We start from the raw sequence: 24,172 nt of genomic DNA on the forward strand, positions 1-24,172 counted from the left end.
CGTGACCATAATTAGCCCGTATTTTAGGGTGGAGGTGATAGATAGATTCAGATCACAGGACACTGGCTGTCATTTTCCAAATCTGACCGGCACTTATTGTGCATAATGATGAGTTGCTAATTTTTCAGTTCGAGCTCGGTCTTCCTAACAGACTAACAAAACAAGCGAAAGGCAACGGAGGATGAATCAGGTACTTAGCATTCTCCCAGAGATGGATGAGAGCATAAAACGAAGGCAGCCATTTTGAATAGTCTTTCCTTTCGGGAAACTTTCGAAAGCCTGTCCTCCGCTGAACTTCACTGATTATTTTTGCCACTTTTCCGATTGAAATGGAACAACCTGCCTCACAACCCAAATGCCAAAAATCATAGAAAACAATGTAAGCAAATTTGTAGCTACTCACTCAATTTACTTCTAAGTAATAGGTGATATTTTGTTGGTGATAATATTTTTGTCACTGTTGCCAGTATATAGTGTTATAATGATTAACAAATTAAACACAGCCCTAAATATGAGGCTTCACCAGCCATTGAAATCACAGCATCAATAGATCAGTGTGACAAGGCAAGCAAGACATCCAAAATGGAGATCAAGAGTTGATGTGTATCGATGGTCATGTTGAAGGCAGTATCTCCCCCTGGGGGTTAATTTCAATAAAATTTGTATCCCACCACAATTTATGCTTGATTTAAAGTTGACATGTTCTGAATGAAAACCAGGAACCATACTGTACTAGTCTGGCGGGGGGGGGGGGGGGGGGGGACTCAAAACCTCCAGACATAAGCCTGAGCAACTGCTGAACACCTTGGACAGTGAGGTGTTCTGTGGATTTATTGCTTTTATAATAATGTAGTAACAGGAAGTTATAAGTTAAAGTTAAAACAGCAGCAGCAGATACACATATTTAGATTTTCGCTGTATGTTTTCATGAAATAAATGATACAAAAGATGACCGTGATTGTTTTATTTGGAATGTTCATCACATTCAATGAACTTTCAGTATATTTTGGCCTGTGATAAAAGCATGGTGAACGTAAAAAGAAAAAGAAAAGAAAAAATATTACATTCATTTTTGCAACAGGCTGAAATGTGAGTGACACTTTAAAAAAATAACTTCACAGGGACACTGTGAAATTTAAGGTACAGTGAGAGGTACAGCAAAGTGTAATATTAAACATATTTAATTTGAAAATGTGTTTAAACACTTTTAAGATGTAAAAAATGATTCTAATGAATTAATTACTTTAAACTTAATTAGAAATATGGCTTCCTGTGGACAACAAGGCTGAACCTTTGGCATCTTCGCATTTTAACAGTGTCACCTTACAGGACAAAAATGATAAGTTATAATACTTCTATTGACCATCTGGGGCCATTGGCATAATAAGAATATTTTCTTTCTGTTGTAACACTAAAACCAGGACTCAAATAGTTAAGAAGAGATTGAGAACATCCATCTAAACTTACCTACCGAGAAACACAGTCCAGACATTTTTTATCATGACACAGGTAGAAAAAAAAAAAAAAGTGATAAATGTCAATAGAATACAAAAAAGAGAAGAAAAAAAGGCACATGCAGGGAGTTTGGCTGGCTGAGCGGGTATTCCCCTCCATCCTGTCTTCTCTTCACTTGTGCTTGGCGGCCAGTGGTTTGCGGCTGATCTTCTTACTTTTGTCGTTGCTCTTCTTTGGAGGTTCTGGGTTGGCCTGCATGTGTCTGCCATAGAGACTTAGGAGAGGAGAGGAGAGGACTTGCTTTAGTTTACACTGGCGATGGGTCTGTATTGTCATATGTCACAGGAGCACAGTCCTTAACGTCCCCCTAGTGGTCCTTGAGCCTCCAGTATTTGTGACTTATCATGAGATAAACAATTAAAGGACAGATGGTGTGCAGGGATGCTGCTATTCAAAGATTCTTACATCCTGGACATTTCTAACCTAAATTCATATATTTCAATGCAGTCTGTAAATATTAGTTGTTTTGGTTTTTTTTTTTGCATTAAAAATGTAATTTTTTTTTAACTTTTGTATTGTAAGACAAAACAAATTGGAAATGTGAAAATGTGCCATTTATGTTGAGGATAATATTGTTCTTTATAATATAGAACTGTTACAGCAGCAAGGTTGAAGAAGCAAACAAATGCAATATGTACTAAAATTATAATAAAAACAGAAAATAATAGGTCTACATGCATAATTAGATATTTAAATAAATTAGAAATGGCAACAGAAAATGTATATTGCACATTTGGTTGTCTGTTAAGTACATATGAGCTGAGCTGTTTTGTGTTGGTGTGTGATGTGTTCTTTTTATTTTTCTAAAGCACCAAAGCAAGTTCCTCTTACGTGAAAAACTACTTTGTAATACATTTAATTCTGATTCTGATTAGCAGGATTAAAAACACATATAACATATAATAAGAATATGAATAGCCAGAACACACACAAGGGGAATCTGGTTTGTAGGCTTTTATATGATCTACTTCTAAAAATGGATTTGATTCATGGAAAAAAAAAATCAAAAAATGTTCTTGGATGCTGCCCCTAGAAGACAGCAGATCAGAGCTGTCTTCCGGTGATCAGGTCTGCTAGATAAAAAAAATACAAGGCATTGCTTATACAGCAGAGCGTGTATAACAGTTAAAGCAGGTCTGACCAATGGCAGAGCAGGATGGCAGGGTCCGACCAACCAACAAACCAGACTGTTCGCTTGAGCTTGAGGGGGACACACATACTGTTTGTGAGGGAAGCTGTGAATTTCACATTTGAATGTTCTACAGGTACGTTTGTTCGTGTTTCCATGGACGCACCGCCTTAAATAAACCCAAAGGACACACAGACATAACCCTGAAATGGCAGCTTGTGTGCTCAGATGTGGAAAGCTTTGGCGTCAAAATGGCTCTCTGTATTGACTTTCCTCTCTGGTGTCCACACACAGCCACAGATTTCACTCAGCAACCAGTGTGATCCTCATGGGTGCGAGAGCATCTGACAGTTTAATTGGAACAAATACGCAGACACCAAAATATTCTCATGGCATCATCAACAGTGGACACATACACAGTTATGGAGTCGAGGTCAGTAATAATGGTCAACATTCATGGAGGTTCGCCTATTAGTGTCGATTACTGCTGCGAAGTAGACAAGGCGAAAAGTGTCCTCTATCTACAGCCCCCCCCTTCTCTCAACCTCTAATACCCTCACACATACATGCGCACACACGCCCACCCCTCATCCCCACCTCTGTCTGTCACTTTTCCCCTCCCCTGGGTGTCTCTCGCTCGCGCAGACGCGAGAGAGCTCATCGGAGTGGAAAAGACGTTTTCTTCAGCTTGGTCTCTGTGCGCCTTCCTGCAGCCTGTTTTACAGATAATGGTGTCTTCGCTTTTTCCTCCTATTACTGTACTTCGTGATTAGTCTTGGTTTTAAACGTGCCTGCTGAAAACAGCATGCAAATTATTGGAGTGAACCAATGATGTGAAGGAGCAGCATCCACCAATTCAATCAATCGATGATCGGCCAGTTATTGGCGGCCAACCGTAGACTTGATCAAGTATAAAATGCTTCCGTTGTAAACAGACGTCTTGGTGCATCACAGGCAGCTGTAACCAAACTTCTCTGACCAAATGAATATCTTAACTTACAGTGTCACAGAGATAGCGTCAAGAGGACGATTAAAATACAGACATCCCTTTCAGATACGATTAGTGACAGTCTGCGTTTCCACAGTTCATGCTGCACACATACACAGACACACACACACACACACACACACACACACACACACGGAGAGAGTGTTTATATACAAATCCACAGTGGTGGAAAACTGTCAGCCTATTACTTAAGTGTCTTCAACTCTTTCCTCTGTCTGTCTCGATCCCATGTCAACACTCTCAACTGGGAATTAAACGCTGCCAACCACCCTAACATATGCCACCCATCAAAACCAGAGCAGGCCTACAGCCCAGAGACGGTCAAAGGGAAGGGAGGGAGGAGGGGAGAGGCAGACATACACCCAGTGGAGGACACAGTTCCTCTCCATTTTAACACAAATGAGTGCCATAGGCGTCTGCGTTCTCTTAGCTTAAATGCTGTAAGTGTTACATGACTGGCAAACATTTTGATTCGCTTTGCAGATTCTTCCAACCTTGAGATTTAAAGCCAGGTTTCATTGGGCCCTTTTGTGTAAAATCTGTTTCCTGTCGACCCTGCTGAACCTTGAGGGTGACACTTGGATCGAAATGTTGGGACATCGGAATAAGTGCCATAATATTTGGTAAATTAATAATTAATAATAATCCAAGGATGACTGCACCTTTAAACATCATCATCATATCAAAATTTCCTCATATTGTGGTAATTTACCAATGGCAAAATTTGTGAAATTCCCATCGGCAGGAGTGTGCGTTAACTTTGGTGCTAACGTCAGACAGCTCTCCTCACCAGTAATAACTGCATTGGTTACGTTACTTCTGTAACCACGTGAATAATGAACGAAAGACCCAAAGTTACAGTGAGCCTGTGCAGCGGCCATGAGACAAGTGAACAAGAACGTCAGACCCGAAGACCCTATTTTATGAGTCATGAATGAATCAGTCATTCATACACTGGGAATATGCGACAGAAAGACCTGTTCATGAAAGCATCTAAGCGTGCGCGGACCAAAGAACGAATCACTCACTGAGATGAGCTGTTACTCCCGAGTCATACAAAAGATTAGTTCAAACTGAACATATTGTTCACAGACGACACATCGCTACCGTGGACTCAGACAGGGTGCCTAAACAGAAAAGCATTTTGTCCTTTAGCTCACGTGTCGGATGTAACAGATATACCTTTATTTTAATAAATAACTCTTTCTACACAAAGTCCTTGTTAGGAGACATTTCGCTTTCAGTCTAAATTCTTCCATTACTACAGTGATTAGGTATCGCTTTCGAGTGCTGTCAAAACATGGGTGGTGTCTGAATGCTATTTTTGAACACATCCTCAGCAGACAGATTTGGCTGCTGCACTGCTAGAGCTGCTAACACCATGCTTCCTATGTAGACATGGTGTTGGTCTTGTTAACACTGTATCTGTCAACACTAAACGACAAATTACCAACTCATGAAGCAGTTGAAGGAAGCCCTCAGGCACTGCAACAGCAATCTTCAACCGGGCTCCTTGATCACGTATTCTGTGATTGTTTATGGATTATCAAGAAATCCGACAAGTAAACTGTCCGAATTCAAGACAACCAGCCAGAACGGAAAATGTCTGAGTGCTTCATTTCAGCTCCAACTTCCATTGCATCCTTTAACATCATTATATGCGTTTCCATTTCATTTAGCATGGGAATTTAATGTGAGGCATACTGTAAATTGTTTTGATATTATTTTTATATTTCTGCAGCTTAGTTTTGTATGCCTGTCTCATTTAAGACGTTTCTAGTCCGACCGAAGTTAAATGTAAAACAGGATGTTACAGTTGGCTCTTGTAATAAATTTTACTTAGCTTTGCTGAAGTTATAACCCGACCTACAGTTGGTGAGATCTTTTCTCAGTCAATCTTGATAATTTGTGGCGCAGACAGTGATTTTGTCTGCAAAATGATGGATTTGGGGGATGTGTCTTCATCTATTCATGACTTCCTTTGGAAATATAAATGGCCAATGTAATCTTGCAAACGTGATTTCAGCGAGACTGGGGCAAAAAATCTGACAACATGACTTTAAGATAAATGGAATTTTTTTGTTGTCTTTGTACAGATGTACATTGAATTTCCCATGGATTTGTGTCAATTCATTTAAATTCTGTACCAAAGACACAATTACATCACAAACATATTCATTCAGTTTGTGTGTGTGGTGCAACGCAGATGCTGGAGGAGAGATCAGGACCGCGGTGACTGATTATGTGAGCTCCTGTTAAGAAAAGAGAGATTATTCATTTAGTCAATAAGTGGCCAGTGCAGCCCACTTGGTGCTGTCATAACAAGCTAGTGCTCACATAATTGTGGGCCCCCAACACTGATGGATGAGCGGAGGAAAGAACAACGTGTAGAGAAAAAGAGAGGAAGAGGGGAATGATCAGTGAGTCTGCCATAGAGAAAAAAATTAATCAATGTGAAGAGGGGAGAATAATGCTGCCTAATTAATGATGGGGTGATCATTCAAAAAAAAAAAGAAAAAAAAAGAATAAACAGGATGCCAATGTTTATTTATGATTTTTCATCAATTCTTTTCACTAGCAGTATGTATGTTGTGTGTTGCTGTGATGTTCAGCCATGTAATCTTACTCCAGCTCTCATCAATCTGACAGTTGAAGGGGGAAAGTGGGCTGGGTGGGGAAAAACTGAGCCAGGGGACTGAGGAGGGGCAGACCGTCATACTGTTTATGTACAAGAAAAAGGCAGAGCACAAGACTTGAGGCAGGTGGCCTGGGGCCTGGACAGACAGGGAGAGACCATAAGGAGTCAGGGAAGACAGACAAACTGGTTTCTCCACTCGAGTAGAAGGTGACTTCAGTTAGAATGGATTTATGACTGAAAATCAAACAGGAGACCAACAGCAAAGGTTGCAAAGGTGGCAAAGGAGCCTGACCAGACGTCAACTTTTCAACTGCCTACGAGCCTGCCAACCTGCCTAACTGGCTAACATCTGGCTTTAGTCTAAAACGCAAAGCAGCAAAATTGCTCATTTTACCTAACTTAACTATATCAAATTAACAAAGGGATCTAAGTGAGAAAAACAAGTTGCACACATAAAAGAAAGAGAGAGATAGAGAGAGAGAGAGTGCCCAAGTAGAGCTCCAGTGATGAACTGTTAGGGCCAATTAAATGCAGAGGAAGAGAGCAAATGGATTCAGATTTCTGATGATGTCTTTGTGGACTTCTACTATTCCTCATGGTTTAATTAATCATATACCAAAGTTCTGGGTGTGTGTGCATAAAGAGATTGAAAGTTGGTATTTTCTTTTCTTTTAACCATGTTTTTGCATGTGCATGTGCGTTGGTGTGTGTTGCAGAGTTAAAAATGTGTATGTGTAAGTGCATGTCTGACAAATGTGCAGGGAGGCCAAAGGCCATTGATCGGATGGGGGCCTTCCTCTCGCAGCCACCTCATCTTCACCAGAGCTGCCAAGCAATTTAGTAGCTTCCAGAGAGGCGGAGGAACATTAGTAGGAAGGAGAAGTAGGAGGAAAGGAGCAGTGATGATAAGGAGAGGAGTAATGGGGGTGGATGAAAGGCACCGAAAGAGTGGAAAGTGTAGAAAAGATCCTAATTAAGATTCATGACAAACAACTGCTCTTTTAGCCAATGGCGGCAAAGCCCTCTGCCCTCATCATTAGTCAGTTAAAACTACTGCTGAGCCAGTAGTACTCTGAGGGATGTGCATGTGTGTGTGTGTGTCTGTACCACCGTAGTCGTAACTTGCATTGAAACACAAATCCCTCCTACCTTAATTAACCACAAACACAGACACTTATAAGTGCAGCCCACATTTTTCTGCTGCATTTGCTGGCGTTGACCTCCAGGCTCTTCCTTAACAATACACAGACAAAGTCAACAGTTAGAAAAGTCGAACCCGCAATTAAATATCTAATAATATGCTTTGTAAAATCCACATTAAGTAAGGAGGTTAGATGAAATAAAACTCCCGACAACAACTGCAGGTACGGGTTTCTGTCTGAGACCTAACAGCAATACTCTCAGCAATACAGCCATATTGTTCATTTGGATATATTGCGCAGCAATGAATGACACCATAAAATATTTAATAATGTCACTAACATGCATAATAAAGTTTGTATGACCTAGAGTTTGCAATTTTGCAACTAACCCCCTCACTATCAATATTAAGGAAAAGCACAGAGACCAAGAACAATGCTCTTAGCTTCCTAACAGACCAGGGGGTCTTTACCTTGAATTCAGCTTTACTGTCCCACCAAACATCTGGGAACCTTTACAATTTCACACTTGTAAACAACAACAACGTAAAGGACACTGACAGCTGAGATGAGCTATAAACTCGACCAACTGCTGCGGCACTCAGCTTTCACAAATTTAGCACAGCGAGTTTCATACACTGGGGGAACCTGCTTTTGTTCTAGCTGATACAGCAGAAGACCAAAGCCCAACTGCAGACATCATGCATCTCCAACCAGACAAGGACGCAGTTATGGATATAATAATCAATCAGCCACAGATCATTATTTGCTGAAGTTTGAAATGCAGCATGTCTTCGGTGACTGGCTGATCATTATTTAAGCTTTCGTCCCACTTGACAGTGATTAAGTATAGACTGTTCATTATTCTCTAATAGAGAGCATTTTGTTTGCATTATAAGTCATTTATTCTGACTATGGTATTGCAGTAAAGGAAGAACTGTTGCACAGTAGCTAAGGGGCTCCTCTAGTGCAACTTTTTGAGGTCAGGTACGTGGAGAGTACATTCGTGGTGAACAAAAGCCACCAATGGACAGAGCCATACTCATTGTGTTATTACTGTGTGGGCGTCATCAAGGCAAAATGTGGTCTGAGACACATCTAACACACTTGGCTGTTTATGTTACCAACTATATTATCTTTATGCTGCAGATACAGCTATAGTTAGTCTGTGCCATAAGAACTGGCAACTAAAATTGTACTGTAGCTGTTGCACACACTGTATATAGCTGATGATGTTTGACCTTGTGTGTGTCGCCTCATTGTTTTAGTTGTGACTGCTTTTTATTTTTTATTACTGTGCAGTTGTTTTAATGGGAACACGCACACTTCTCAGTGGGCCAATATGGTTCTATTGTACTTTTGTGTGTATCTTTGGAGAAGCTTGATTTCAGCTCAGCGTGTGAACCATCACTCAACCTGTGTTAACGGCTGTATTAATTAGAATGGTGCATCTGCTCTATTGGACACAGATGAGATGGATGATTACAAACACAGCTGAAATGCCTCCTGTGTAGATGCACCTTTAGGGTCAATGGTTTCTAAGCGGAGACTTGAAGAGCACCCAGTGAATGTTGCGGAAAGGCATTAAGTACAGTCGGACTGAAGATACACAGACACAGCTCTCTAAATGGGAAGCTAATTGGCTGTTCATTTTTCATTCTACTTGAGCTGGAGTTCTCTAATCGGTTTGAATAACTGCATTTGCATTATCCACAGATTGGTGGCATTCATTGATTTCATCAACTGCCATATCTTCCAAATTGTTTCCTGACATCCACTGTCCCTCAGATCAAATGTAATCAATCAATAATCAATATTCTGAATGAATTATAATAAGGATATATCTCAGCTTCTAATCAATAAAATGTTTGGAATGGGTTTTGATATTAATGCTGGGAGCAGTATTCTTAAACAGAGACGGACCAAAAGTCTGTTTTGCCCCAACAACAGTAAAATGAGAGCGATATGGGGAGAGAAAGGAAGGCAGGAGGAAATGAATAAAAGATGGGCATTGCAGGGAAAAGAGAGAGGTTTCTCTCTACAGTATGTTAATGTGTCATGAGCTACATAGTCTGGCAGCTCTCTCTGTCAGGATAACAAGATTGCTGATGAAACATGTATGACAGGTAACGTATCCCCCCACTCCATCTTTGCCTCTCTCTCTTTCTGGCTCTGATGCACATGCACACAAAATAATGTAGCAGAATGCTCAATCATTTTAGTATTTTATTAAAGAAACGTCGATGGGCTCTCGCTATAGAGGTTTTCATTATGGGACAATCCTTGGATTGAGAAGCAATTCAAGAGAGAGTTTTTTTGTGAAACATGCTGTATTTAGTTTGGTATAGAATACTACATTCGTGGTCAAAATCCCTGGAACCCTTAGAACTAATTGAAAAAATGTTATCAATCCCAAAAAGTGCATTCAATAAAAGAAACAAAGAAAGAGCTGAATCTTGGCTTATTCAACAAAGGCCTTCTGAAATTACCTGAACAAAATGATCGGCTCAAAGAAATGGTGATAAGTGGATCTTAGTCCTCTTTCAAGCACAATTGTCCTTACTTATATCACTTATATCACAGGTGTCTTCAGTCTTATCATTCATTCAGTCTATTCACCTGTAGAGAAGTGCTCTTTGTGCTGTTTGTTATTATTGTATATGCGACAGTGAAAATGGACAACAGGAATAAAATAAAAGTTGTCTGAGAAGTGGAAGGATAACTATGAATGGTAAATATGGTAAAGCAAAAGGCTGCCACTGTCATGGACCTTTATGACCCATTTCCTCCAAAATTCTTAGATTTAAGGTTTTGTGGGATCATAGCCAGTCTTTTAGGCTTCAAAAGGAAAGTTAGCCCTTTGTTGACCAGATAGATAAGTGAGCTGACCTCAAAGATCAAGCTACAGCAGCTTGTAGTTGCACCGCCTGACACATTCTGACTGTAATTTTGAGTCTTGCTGGTTAGACATGGGAGTTAAAGAGTCACTCTGGAAGCTGCCGCAGCTGTGTGAGTTGTCAACATCTGTTCCTCCTGGCAGACACATAATAAAGTCCAACCTTAGAACCCATGCTTAGTAAAAGTTCAAGGTGATAGAGCGGTGTATCGTTAAACCAAGAGACACCACTAAATTTCAAATGGCATCCTATGATGGATAAATTACCAGCAACTACAGATAAGCAACTGTTTTGTTCTTCATAAAAGTATCCCTTAAATACAAATCCTTACAATCCTTACGTGCACACATGCATACACACCGTCTTCTCTTTTTCTGTTGCTCTTCACATTCTTTCTCACTGCCACGTTTTGTTCATAAAGTGTCTCCAGCAGATTGAGGGGGTATCTCTAGCGCTCAAAGCTCCTCTGATTTGCAGTTTGTTGTTGTGTTTACTTTTAGGGCTCTATTACGAAGTGGCGAGAAAAAAAAAAAAGTGGATACGATGGAACTACCACAACACAATCTACTCTGGATATCAACACACACATCAGACCTGGACATCAGTACTGAGACCAGATTGGAGGTGTAGGTGAGAGCTACGTTGGCTTATTAACATGCTGGGTTTACTATTCACATGAAATATTGCTGATGAGAACCAGATGTCACAAAAATGATCTTAGAAGGGAATAAACGGGATACAGAGTCATCTCAAACAGTTTCGTTATTCATCAGTCCAGTAAGAAAATGAAGGTTTAATTCTGTGGCAAAGGGCATCTGAAGTGGGTATCGAGCAAAGAGGACTCCATAAGTACGACGCACAACTACAGGTAAAGACTTACAGCAATCATTGGAGCTAGTTAGCATCTCTGTTATTTTAACACATGGCTGGTAATACTACAAAATATTAATGTCTTTTCCAACAAAAACAAATGAGCAAAGTGTTACATTTAAGGCTCGGCCTACTAAATTAGACAGAAACTTGAGGCGAAACATGTGCGTGCGTCTGTGTGCGTGCGTGGGGGGATGTGTGTGTGTGTGTGTGTCTTGAGTTGGAAGAGGGAGGACATTTAGTCAGGGTGTAAATTAAGCTGTGAAGATCTCTTTGGAAAATTATTTAACACCTGTCCAAAGACAAGCTGCTGCTAGCTGCGTGCGTGCACGTGCACACATGCATACACACCGTCTTCTCTTTTTCTGTTGCTCTTCTTCACATTCTTTCTCACTGCCACGTTTTGTTCATAAAGTGTCTCCAGCAGATTGAGGGGGTATATTCGGTGTGTTGGCCATCACAGGAGGCAGAACAAACTGAAAATAACCTTGTGTGCAGGCACTCATGCTGCGGCTCCTAATCACTTGCAGAGTGACTGCATGCCCCCAAAAAATTGGGTTTTTGCTGACTTGGTGTGATTTAACTTCTAACCTTGCTGCAATGGTAGGACAAGTGCAGTGCAACACCCCAAACTTAACTTACTACTTAAAGACACCCTGTTGAGTTTTTAGTCATGTAAAAGGAACATAAGCATGTTTAATGCCTTTGTTTACATTCATGCATGTTACCAAGCATGAATGTAAACAATATACGACTCTTAAAAACAGCTTTGCACATTTTTAACGGGTTAAAAATCAAAACATTCAAAGTGATTATCAGAACAGTGGGATCCACTTGCCTTTCTTTCTTTCAATGTTGATGGACATTTGTACATAATAGACTTGATTACTCATTATTCTCTATTCAATGTGATTGTTATTTGTTGCCTGAAGACTATTCATCCATGGAATTTATGTCAGTATTTTTTGAAGTGACAGGTTGAGGACTGTGTTTATTAATAAGGCTACAGCTGCACTACAGCTTGTTTGGCCTTGATCGACTTGTTAGGAGGTTTTTTCAGGTGTTTTCAGGTAGGTAAGAGCTGTCATTAGGAATTGCCAGCTTATGATGTTAAATAACTTGATAAATTCTCTTGACATCACAACCTTGTGTTGGTAGACAACAACCATCCACTCTCAGTTATGAGCAATTCAGAAACTGAAGATTGATCGATGCCTAAGAAGTAGAGCAAGGCTGTAAAAATGTATCATTCAGTTTCCTGCTTATAATCACATCATTTTAAAAGTTATTAAGAAATGGTATTTAAGGTGAATTGTGGAAGTCAAGAAAATATCTCGTAAACCCTAAACCTATCTTTTCATATATGTTCTGAATCTTAAAATGACATTAACTATCTGGAGTCCTTAAAATACCCTGACCTGAAATTCTCTGAGAATCTGGGGTGGGATCTTAAACATGCTGAGCATGTTCACCTGAAGTCCGCCTAAAAATATCCCAGAGCTTGATGTGATCTGCAGGGGGAGTGGTTAAAAAAATCCTATAACTAGTTTTAGCTTGTCACAAGTGGCGGGTTATAGCAAATTGTATTTTTTTCCAGTATCTTCTTCATGCATCAGTAAAAGTAAAAAGTTTCTGAAGAGGCCAGATTTATAGACAGCTGTATGTTGGCAGCTATACCTTTACATAAGGATTTAGCAGCACTGTACGCAATGTGTACTCCCTTAGAAGACTTGCTGCTGCTGATACATGTATGCAAACATAACATGGACTGGAATAAGGTTGAGGCATGGTTTTTTTGTCCCACTCACACACAGTCACACAGGGCAAGGATCAGTTCCACAGCATGCCCCAGAGCAGCAGTTTGAAGCATTCACACAAAGGATTTGCAGCATCTCTCTCTGTCTGGAACAAAGAATTAATAGTAGCCTTCAGCTTCATAGTGCTATCTCCAACCCTTTATTTTTGGCCTCAAATATCAGACACTTTCACTTTTTGCGCACTATTCTGTGTTTTAGATTTAAATTTTAAATGAATAAAATTGTCACTTAATTTTTTACTTTGAAGAATCCCCTTTCACAGCATTTACAGCTTCAAGTCATGGTGAGTGAGTATCTGAAAGTTTTGCACACCTACATTTGGTGATTTATCCTATTCCTCCTGGCAGATCCTCTGAAGCCCGAACGGATTGGATGGAATGCATCTATGAACGACCATCTTCAGGTCTCTCCACTGGTGTTTTGTGGGGTTAAAGTCAGTTCTTTGGTTTGGCCCCTCAAGCACCCTTGTCCTGATGCCACACCAACGTTTGCTTTGGGTTTCTCTAATTTGCTGCAATCATCCCTGCCATGTCCTGACATTATGCTGCCACCACACAGCTTTATAGTCAGGTTGGTATTGGCCAGGTGATAAGAGTCTGGAGTACTGCTCAAAAGGTTCAGTTTTTGTCTGGACCAGACTTAAGTATCTGATGCTTCATACTTTCAGTCCTTCCATACTGTTCGGCAAACTCAAACGGTACTGTCAAATCCCTTATATAATTCTCAAGAGTGAATTTTGTCTCTCCACTCTACCGTGAAGGCCTGATTGACAGGGTGCTGCTGGGATGGTCATTCTTTGAGCAGGTTCTCCTGCTGAGGCTCTGTTAAGAGTGACCATTCCTGCCTAGTTACTCAGTTGGGCTGGAAAGAAAACACCAAACGTTTTCTATTTCAAAATTATTTCAAAAAGTTATTTCTTTTTTATTCAGTGTTCAGAGCCTGTGTTGAGTTTATTAAAACCCACCTGTCCCCACTGTCCCTTTGTATTTGTGTGTTTGCACTTACTACTTATAGGTCTCTGAGCGGACATATTCAAACACGTGAGAGACACCCAACTGGAACTGGTCTGCAATCGGAGTGACCCAGGGATTATTCTCTGCTTTAAATACTTGTTTAGGACCAGTCAGATCCAGATTCCCTGCAGAGAGAGAGAAACATACGTGTAACTGGCCGCACCAATTCTGGTGGTGTGCAATGTAATCATGCCCTGTTTACATTCACACCTGAATTGGTACAGTGAGGTTAATCTGAAATAAAGCTATTGTGTCAGCGTTTCTCATGTTATTGCTGTGTGTTGGGCACAGAAGAGACGTACAATAACCGACAGGTCAGAATATGAGAATGGGGAAACAAATGACACGATTGCTGGTTTCTAAAAGTGCAGATTTTCTGGGATTAAAAACAACAGCCTTGAGAGATTTTGAAGAAATTGAGCAAAAAAGAAAAACAAACAAAACGTCCAGAGGAGCAGCTCTGTGGACAGATACACACTGTTTCTGTAAGAGGAGATCGGAGGAGAATGACCAGTGGGGTTGACGGAGAATGTATGGTGTATGTATAATGTATTTCAACATTTTGTAGATATGAGGCTATGGTAGCATGGTGCTCCTAATAAAGTGCTTGGTGAGTGTGTATCATTTTTCACCTCTGAAACAATCCTTATATTTTACACTTAAACTGATGTTTATTGGTGTACAAAGTACATACTTCTAGAGTATAGCAGGCCCACATTTCACTGCACATATTGAAAATCAGTTAATAAATAAATCAGTGCAGTATGTGACAAATAAATCATTGAACCTTGATCCTTTACAGCTCATTATTTTGAGCTATCACGGACAGTAGGAACTGGTCTATTAAACACCACATCTCCAAAACCAACAGTCTGGGGGTAATATTGGGTTAATATAGGTAAATGTGGATTTTGACTGGACTCCTTCACAATAGAAATCGAATGGGTAATTATTTTACATGCACAGTGTTTGCCAACGTGTGTTATTTAATGGCTGGCTGGTAATACTACAAAATACCAATGTCTTTGCCTGTGTGGTCAGTACCAAGTTCAGGGGGCAGGACAGTCAGTCTGTTCCCTTGGATGTGAAGCTCTTTTAGTTGAGCCAAGTCTCCAATCTCCTTTGGTAACGATATCAGATCGTTGTCCCTCAGACTCAACTGCACAGCAGGAAAAAACAAAAGAAAAGCAGGACACATTCATTTCACACACAATCTGATATGATTGATATGTATAGAACCAACAGTGTTTAACAAATATAATACAAATACTGAATGCAAGCGAGACTCATCTTCTATGATTAACATCCTGCAATTATTAGAATGATAAAATCTTGAAACCAATCTTTTTTACAATCATGTGCAGTGGATATAAAAAGTCTACACACCCCTGTTCAAATGCCACGTTTTTGCGATGTAAAAAAATTACACCAAGATAAATAATTTCATGAATTTTTCCACCTTTAATGTGGCCTATAAACTGTACAACACAACTGAAAAACAAACTGAAACCTTTCACGGAGTTGAATAAAAAATAAACAACTGAGATAATAAGGTTGTACAAGTATGCACACACCCTTATAACTGGCGATATGGCTGTGTTCAGATTTAACCAATTACATTCAAACTCATGTTAAATTGGAGTCAGCACACCCCTGTCACCATTTTAAATGCCTCTGGTTAACCCCAAATATAGTTCAGCTGTTCTAGTAGGCCTTTCCTGACATTTTTGTAGCCACACTCCAAAAACTCTCACTTAATAAAACAGTCACTGTGTAAACTGTGTGGTGGAATTTTCCTGCTGCTATTTTTCAAATCTTTCATTTTTCAATGTTGTGACTTCTAGGAATGAGTTTACCTCTCTTGTATCTTACTGGAGACCCAAACCGTGAAAAATTAATTTACCTGAACTAATTTTTATTACACACAAAGTCCAAATTAGAACAAATACAAGGCAAAAAAGAAAAGATAAACTATGCCAACTTTATTGTTTCAGAATCATTATGAAGTCATTATATCCATTTTTTGTAAGATAAACAAGATTACTTTGATGGGTTTGCTGCCTATAGTTTGGATGCTACATGCTGAATCTTAATCGTCTTAGTTAGTACTATTACAAAATAATCAGTCTGGAATTGCAATAGATGAGAGTCAGAAAGCATTTTTCAGCAGCGCCTCCTGGTATAAGATCACCAACAGACATGACTCATTCTCTGAGTTGCTACATGAACTTACTATTTGCAGCTTGGTCAGCTTTCCGATGTCGACAGGCAGGACCTCAAAGTCATTGTCACTCAGATAGAGAGCACGGAGAGTGGCTGCAAAACAAGCACCTTCGTTAGTCTGTGTGCATCTGTGCCCATCCCAACTGGACTAGGTTCTGATCAATGCCACTAGTTGAGCATAATTCATAATACTGCCTCACAACCTGGACAGAATCACTCTACAAAGACCTTCTGTCTGTCTGGTTAGACCACAGATGAGACAGCAAGACAGATAGTTGGCCAAATGAATGCTAAACAATATTTCAGAAACAGACACAAACAAAAATCCTATGTAATAGTTACAACGTGGGGAAAAAAAGCTTCTTCTGTTCTAGAGTCCTATTCATCTTTTAATGTGAAATCCATACTATTCCGTGTAAGACTAATGTAACATGAGGACTGGCTGCTCCTCCTCCTGTCTCCATTGGCTGATGCTCTAGATACTGTATCAGGGAGGAACATAGTAACATAACATATTCTAAACACACGCATTACTGTTATATGTAAGTTTTTAGTCTTTTGTGGAGTAGCTGGAGAAATTAGTCTGTCTTAAGAATTTCTACTGTTGCCTGTGTATCGAAGTATCTACAAAGTGTGATCTATATATGCTTGGATGTACTAGTGAATACAGGACTGCCCAATAAGTTGTCCACTGTATTGGATAACTTTGTTTGTGACCTTTGGTTCAGTGGCTTTCTTGAAATTAGTTCTATAGATTTAGCAAACAGCTCATTATACTGCAGTACGGATTATGAAACACTTACACAAGTTATACAACCTCCTCTACAGATCACAGTCATGAACTTTGTGCGAAGTAACATTAGATTAAGAGCTCGGCATTAACAGAATAGTTTTATGGCTGACAAAATAGACTTTGTGGCTTTCTTGCTGACTTATATAAAATAAGTCTGATACAGACTTCCTATTCGTTAAATATGGACAGCTATTCTGTTTGAAGAATCAAAAAAAAATGTCTTCCCATATCCCTAGAAATCGAAATTGTTTATTTAATATGTACTACATTTCAGGCCTTGTTATAAGTGAGGTTGCTATGCAACCATCAGAGACTCTGTAGAGTACTCCATCGCCATCTGAAGGTGTTGTGGAGCAGTTCAGACATCAAGGTGTCTCATCATCCGATTGCCTTTTTCTCTTCCATAGTTCTACAGATTTAGCAAACAGCTCATTATGTGTGTGTCTGTGTATGTGAGATGGTGTGCACTCACTGAGGTAGAAGAAGTTTCCAGGCAAGGAGCTCTGGTTTAGGTTGTTGTAAGTAAGGTCCAACACTTCTAGAGCCGGCAATGAACCAAATCCTCTGGGCAAGCTGTTCAGACGGTTCATACTGTTTTCACAAACACACACAGGTTAGACATATTTGCAATTCGTTTCTTAGTCAATGGCAAAAAGATATATACAATAATAATTAATAATAATGATGGAGCAGTCATGCTGCTCACCCATAGAAAAATGTTTGATAACTTAATCTCCAATGAACAGGAATACAAGGCCACTATGGTCCATGATTCTCTATGAAGTTAACATAAGTGTGACGTGAAAATTCTGTTGCACATACAGACTGGACTTGTTGAAGTGAAATCCTTTCCGCAAAGGTTCAACATTTGAATGCAAAACATTTGACAAATTAAAAAATGCTATTCACACCCAGGTTTTAGTTTATCGTGGTCCGCTTCAGAGAGTCACACTGGGGAGGTTCTTGCCTAAAGGCTATCGAACATTTAATTACCTGATATTAGGGCGCGGTTTCCAAACATGGACTGCGCAGACTTCTTGATAGCTTTAGTAGTGTGATACTTTCATAGGATAAAATAAATACACATGAAAAATGTCACTTTCTTCAATATGTGAGAGCTATTGTGTAGATTAAGAACTAATAGCGTCTCTTATATTACTGTAGTAGTACTGTAGAACTAAGGTGAATGAGATTTATTTGGTGTAATCTAAAACAAACATTTAACAAATTAACTATCGCCCTTGTAACCAACAAAGGTCAAAGGTCTGGACAGACAGATGCAAGCCGGGAGGATGCTTTAACAACCAGCTGAGATTATGCACATATTTGTATGCTTATGGCTCACAGGTCACAAGGACAACTATTCTATTTCAATTCTTTAATATTTAATTTACAAATGAGGTTACATACTTCAAAGGTTCAAACACAGAGGCATGTGCCGTCTGACGAATACAAACACAGCCACCAGTAAAACAAACAAGAGTGGAAAGTGAAGGCACAGACTGAATAGCAGTATTCGGCTTACGCTATCCAGATGATGTTTGTCTGTGGATCAATACATGCCAAGGCTCACCCCCTAATCCTCCCGTCAGCAGCATCCTGCCTGTTTGAGCCTGCACTCATTTCTAGACACAGCCATGAAGCTTCCGGACAATAGGTGAGGAACTGAAGCTCCTTCAACTATTGACATATAATTCTGAGGTTGGATCAGTTTATATTTTTTAGAATTATACACTCAGCATCAGTATATTGCAAGTAAAGTGATTGTTCAGCCTTTCTGAGTTTTTCTGTTGACTTGAAAGCGTTCAACTGAAGTCAGTTTGCTCTCTGATGTATTGATTTCCCTGCCATACAGTCTCATTACCTAAATTAAGCAGAAAGGCTTAAAAGTCCAAAATAACTGTTGTGACCAGATCTGACCTGGAGCACCCTCAAGGTGTGATTTGGGTGTCAGTGTGGAGAGATTGCAGTGATGAAAAGGAAAAAAGGAATGGAGTAACAGAAGAGCTTTAAATGTGTTTGGCGTTGTTTTACTATATTCATGGGGCAAAAAAAAAAACAAGAGCCCAACACTGCTCCTCCCCTTTAAAGGATTAGCAGCAGAGCATGAGTCTATTCAGTCCAAAGGGAGGAGAGAGTAATACAGTCCATTCCTTTGCCTCGCAGTCACTTAATTACATACTGGACCCATTTTTCACTTACGGCATAACTTCAGAACATTCTCACACTAAAATGGTCTTATTCTGTGTTAATCAGAAGTAATGCTTGCAAATGAAAATGACCAACAGAAAAAAAAGGAAATTTGTTCATCTTGTCTCATATTGTTTTAAATTGTTGTATTGCATTGGGATGGAATGGCAAGCTGTTCAAGTTGTAGCCTGCACTTGCCTAATGTCAGCTGGGATTCGGCTCCAGTCCCTTCTGTGAACCTGATGGGTAAGTGGTGTAAATAATGAATGGATGGATGGATGGATATGGATTTTTGGATTGTTAATGCTAAAGACGTCCAAGCTTAGTGCAGCAGAAGGCTGAATGATGCAGACAGGTTACTCACACTAACTATTTCAGGTAAATGTACTGATAGTGTGACATTTCATTTAGGAGACCAAAAGTAGCCAATCTATCATGCCATTCAAGGTTCAAGGTGACTTTAGTCGTACCCGTAGGTAGATTTGTTTGTAGTAACAAGGTACTGGTACCATTGGTAGAACATCTTTGGTTAAATTTAGGGCAGGGGGCTCGGGTCCCTGTAGAAGAGAGCAAGAGTGTGTGTGCAAGTGTGTGTACACAGAGTGGAACATACCCGAGATTGAGGTGTTTTAGCTTCTGAAGACTGCTGATTTGAGTGGGCAGCTCTTCAATCTGGTTATTAAACATGTTGAGAACCTCAAGATTCTTCAGTTCAGAGATGTTAGCAGGCACAACTGGAAAACATAAAAAAAAAAAAAGACATCTTAATTATCTGCAGGGTTCTGTCATACCTCATATAATTAATAGCACCATTAGCTGCTGTGTGGCCCTGCTCCTACATGAACAGCACACAGAGCAGTTTCTCTATCTGCAATCATCTATAGTTTTATTCCCTGTGGTCTGTGGCTACTGTGCCAAACACAGATCAATGAGCTGATAAAAGAAGCAGAAAGTTTATTGGATTATCAGGTTGACCAATGGAAGTGGTGACACCGAAGCAGCGAGAGGAAGAGAAGAAGAGGAAAGCAGGCCCTGACCTGAATGCTGCCGGGAGGATGAGTGTTAAGAGAGGTGAGCTCTGGGCAACCTGATAATTTATTAGGTGGACATGTGTGTGAGTATGTTAACTAAAAACTGTACACATTTTGACCCAGGGTGCTGCTCAGGTAAGGACTGAAAAATAAGACAAATCTCAGCTGTTTATTCCTCTGGTAATCATTTCAAAAACAGCATTAAGGAGACGTGCCAAGAGACTTCTTTATGAGAGTTTAGATCAGTGAAGATCAGCGCACACACGCACACTCAATTCAACTCTCCTGATTCACGTGTCGGAGCAATAGTTGAGTGGAAGAGAAGGGCTGAAAGGAAGTAGGTCCCAAGAGAAATAGGGCGGAACATGAAAGTGATGATTTTTGTATTTGTGATTCAAAACTGTGATGTAGAAATTCACCTTTGGAAGGCAATTATAACTATTACCTAAACCCATAAAACAAATCCCATGTCAGGTTAGACTGAGCATGAATCAGGACCTTCTATCAAAGCAATCAGTGCTTTGTGTACCTTTTATAAGCAACAGATGAGCTACACTGACCCAAGTCAATTTAGACCCAAAGGGAAAACTGAGCTCTAAGACAAATAAAAGAAAATCCCTTAGAAAATTTGATGATTTAGTTTAGAAAAAAAAATAAATAATCAAAACTAAAAATAAATCTTTGAAAACTTTATTTACTATCTTATCAATGCCAATATTTTGTGTCATGAATATACATGTATAAAATAAATAAATACTACTCAGACCCAAACTCCCGAAAACTACATTAGTTGGCAAGTTTAGGCCAACGTAAATGGACTTCAACTGAGAATGTCAGAAAGCAGTTTAGGGTATATGTAGTTTATCAAGTCTAAAATTCAGGCTGTGTGTTTCAGTGAATGCCACATTAACAGTATGTCATCACCATGTTCATGTTCGAAAATATCACTGGTATTATTTGTGAACTGTGATAGCAAGCATCTGATGTAACAATTATCTCAGTATATGACACTGACTTCTCATATTACTATTTTCACAGCCTCAGCTCCACTCAGTATCTGTGGGGAAAATCTAAGATTCACACAGTTCAACAGGAAGCAAAGGACGGGAGAGACATTCCACAATAAATGACAACTAACTAGATAACCTACAACAAATGAATGTGTTCTAAATTATGTAAATTAAATAAAAGTTAAATAAAATAACTAAATATGTTGGTTTTTAAAAAAATGGGAGCACTAGGCAACAGCCAGCTGATGCTCTGCCTCTTTCTCCTCGAATAGAAGACTTTCTAAATGTAACTTTCATTCACCTTATTGTAACAGACCGCTGACATCACAATACTCATCATGGACTTGTATTATAATTCAAATATTCATGACCAAAAAAGTATTTGATGAGGAATTTTGTGGGCTTGCATGAAATTACTGAACTGAGAAATGTTCTTAATTCTGGGTAAGTAGCAACAAAATACCTCCAGCCTGTCCGACACGGTGAAGTAGCATACACAGCCTCTTGGTGATACTGGATCAGGTGGAGGACAGGAAGGTGTACAGGTAGGTGACGATATTTATTTTATTTATTCTGGCATCTCCTTCAAATTCCCAACTGTATTTCTTGCTGTGTTTAGATCTTGTTGGTTGGTTACGGAGGACACCTTGAGAGTGCCTGAAGGTGGACAACAATGCTGATTATGTTATCCCCATCTCTGTTTGATCTAGGCTATAAATAACCAAGCAAACAGAAATGTGTGTAATCGTTTCATCTCAAGCAGCAGATTAGAAAACACACCAGCTCACTGTCATATTTCATTACAAGCTCAGCTCTCATGGAAAATAAGGAAATGAGGAAAAATAAGTTTAAGCTAAAACTGACAATAGAATAATTTGAATAATTAACCCAGACTTTTAATATTTAGCTTTCACAATCAACATTCAAAGGAATCTCAATACACAACCAGAATGACACTTGGTCACTCATCACTCAAACTGCTTTTACAGAAGACAATTAAAACAGGTTTGCAGTGTGTTGATGGATCTGCAATGACCTCTGCTGGTGCAAAACATCATCACATCACTTTCTTCCAATCAGCTGTTTCTGAAGATATCCACTCAACTGCAGACTTCCTGTTCCACAGGAAAAATAAAACTTTGACAGAAGACCATCAGCTGCCATATTAACAACATGAGCAAACAGCAATGTCAGACTGACTGACAAACAGTCTGACACGAACCTCAATTCTCTCCGCGAAGCCAACTCAGGTGTAAAATGTCAGATATGTGATACCTTGTGGTTGTAAAGGGATGTTTTGTATGCTCCTCGGAGCAGAGCCATCGGGTCTGGGATGGACCCTGAGGCTGCACTCCCAGACTATGTAGGGAGAGGTCAGCACTCACTGAACCCACTTAATATCATGTCTCACCCCATGACCTCACCATAAACACAGGCTCCAACACCACATCCGTATCCACTGACCCTCGCAGGGTTTGTGATCTCACCCCTTACACGGCCGACTATCACGTGACCTAAATTTAGAGACAGCTAATACAGTGACGCAACGACAGCTGCAGGGGGAAAAGCCTGGAAACAGACGGGCACACAGTGTGTGTGTGTGTGTGTCAGTGTCAGTCAGTCAGCTTGATCTGGTGTCTTGTGAGAGAGCACAGGGTGAGGCTTACCTGCCAGCTTGTTGTGGCTGAGGACCAGCTGGGTGATGTTGGACAGGGTGACTGAAAGGACATGAAGCATCAGGTCATACACTCAAACTAACAACTTCGGTTTGTTCATTAGCAGTTATATTAATATACCGCCACGACACAGGACTCAGGTCTTACACAGTCCCGGGATGTCCAGCATGTTGGAAATGCCTCTGTCACACATCTCCACCTCGGGCAGGTTCTTGTCCCGACTCTCCTCCACTATCTTCTTCAGAGACTTGGACATCTTTCTGAGCACACGGAGCTGAAGTACAGACGGCAAGTCAGAAAAGTCGTGTTTTTTCCCGACAGTTTAACGTTACAGCGGGAGCCAAGACGACAAACGTCCAGCTGGTTGGTAGTTGAACTGAGAGAAGAAAATTTGAAGGAGTCAACCCCCCTATTTTAACAAAAACGAGGAATGGACGAGTGAAAATGTTTACTCCAGACAGTCCAGTCGCTTCAAGCTCACACCCAACCGGAAGTTTGTATGAGTGCCATTATTCCATAATAGGACACTTCCTGTTCCTGCCTGGACCAACGTCTGGTCGCACAGCAACCGAGTTAATAATCCAAGTTATTGTCAAACAGATATATAACCAGGATTTACGGCGAAAAACATGGCTTCCCGTCTTGTGAATTCAAAATTACGGTTTGCATCAAGCGTTTCTCGTTTCAAGTTCAAAGTTTTTCTTTTGCGATTCTCAATTTTTTTCCAAGTTTTGCCATTACGGTAAAAGGGCGGGGATTCTGCGTCATGGTAGTCTACTGCTCTCCAATTGGTCTGGGATCCTGTCACTCATGCCCTGCCCGTAACAGTGGGAAGTGGCCAAAGGGTCGCCGCTTAAAAAAAACAGCAACTTTATTAATATAACATTACAATGAACAGCCGGGGAAGGGTTAGTATTTACGAAAAATAAAAGAAGATATATTAATTTTCATAACACACACATAATTTAAGAAGTGCAGTGCGTTGTAAAAACAAAACAAAAAAAACATTACAACAAGCACTAATCGATCTGGCTGTGTTGAACAGTCTGAGGACAGGATGAATGGGGGCTCCTGCTCACTTTCAGAAGAAATCTGTTCTACTAAAAAGTGATCTATACGCTATGTAGGCTAGGTGCTATTACAGTCAGGTACAGTCAGGAAGAAGTCGCTTTCATCGGAAAAATCTGAAACATGGCAAAAATATGAAGGCTTAATATGCAAT

General features: G+C 39.9%; 1 protein-coding gene across 1 annotated transcript; it reads right to left on the reverse strand.

Moving 5' to 3' along the window:
• Positions 1 to 949: 949 nt before the first annotated feature.
• rsu1 (Ras suppressor protein 1) lies at positions 950 to 23,593 on the reverse strand. The gene is made up of 8 exons (XM_029529400.1): positions 23,098 to 23,593; positions 22,942 to 22,992; positions 19,847 to 19,967; positions 17,516 to 17,634; positions 16,261 to 16,343; positions 15,072 to 15,186; positions 14,020 to 14,152; positions 950 to 1,729 (listed from the first exon to the last, which is right to left on the reverse strand). Exons 1-8 carry the CDS (start codon positions 23,204 to 23,206, stop codon positions 1,627 to 1,629), a joined length of 834 nt encoding a protein of 277 aa, XP_029385260.1. The 5' UTR covers positions 23,207 to 23,593; the 3' UTR covers positions 950 to 1,626.
• Between the last annotated feature and the right edge of the window lie 579 nt (positions 23,594 to 24,172).

The sequence above is a fragment of the Echeneis naucrates genome, chromosome 20 (assembly GCF_900963305.1).
Source record: "Echeneis naucrates chromosome 20, fEcheNa1.1, whole genome shotgun sequence".
Taxonomy (NCBI): Eukaryota; Metazoa; Chordata; class Actinopteri; order Carangiformes; family Echeneidae; genus Echeneis; species Echeneis naucrates.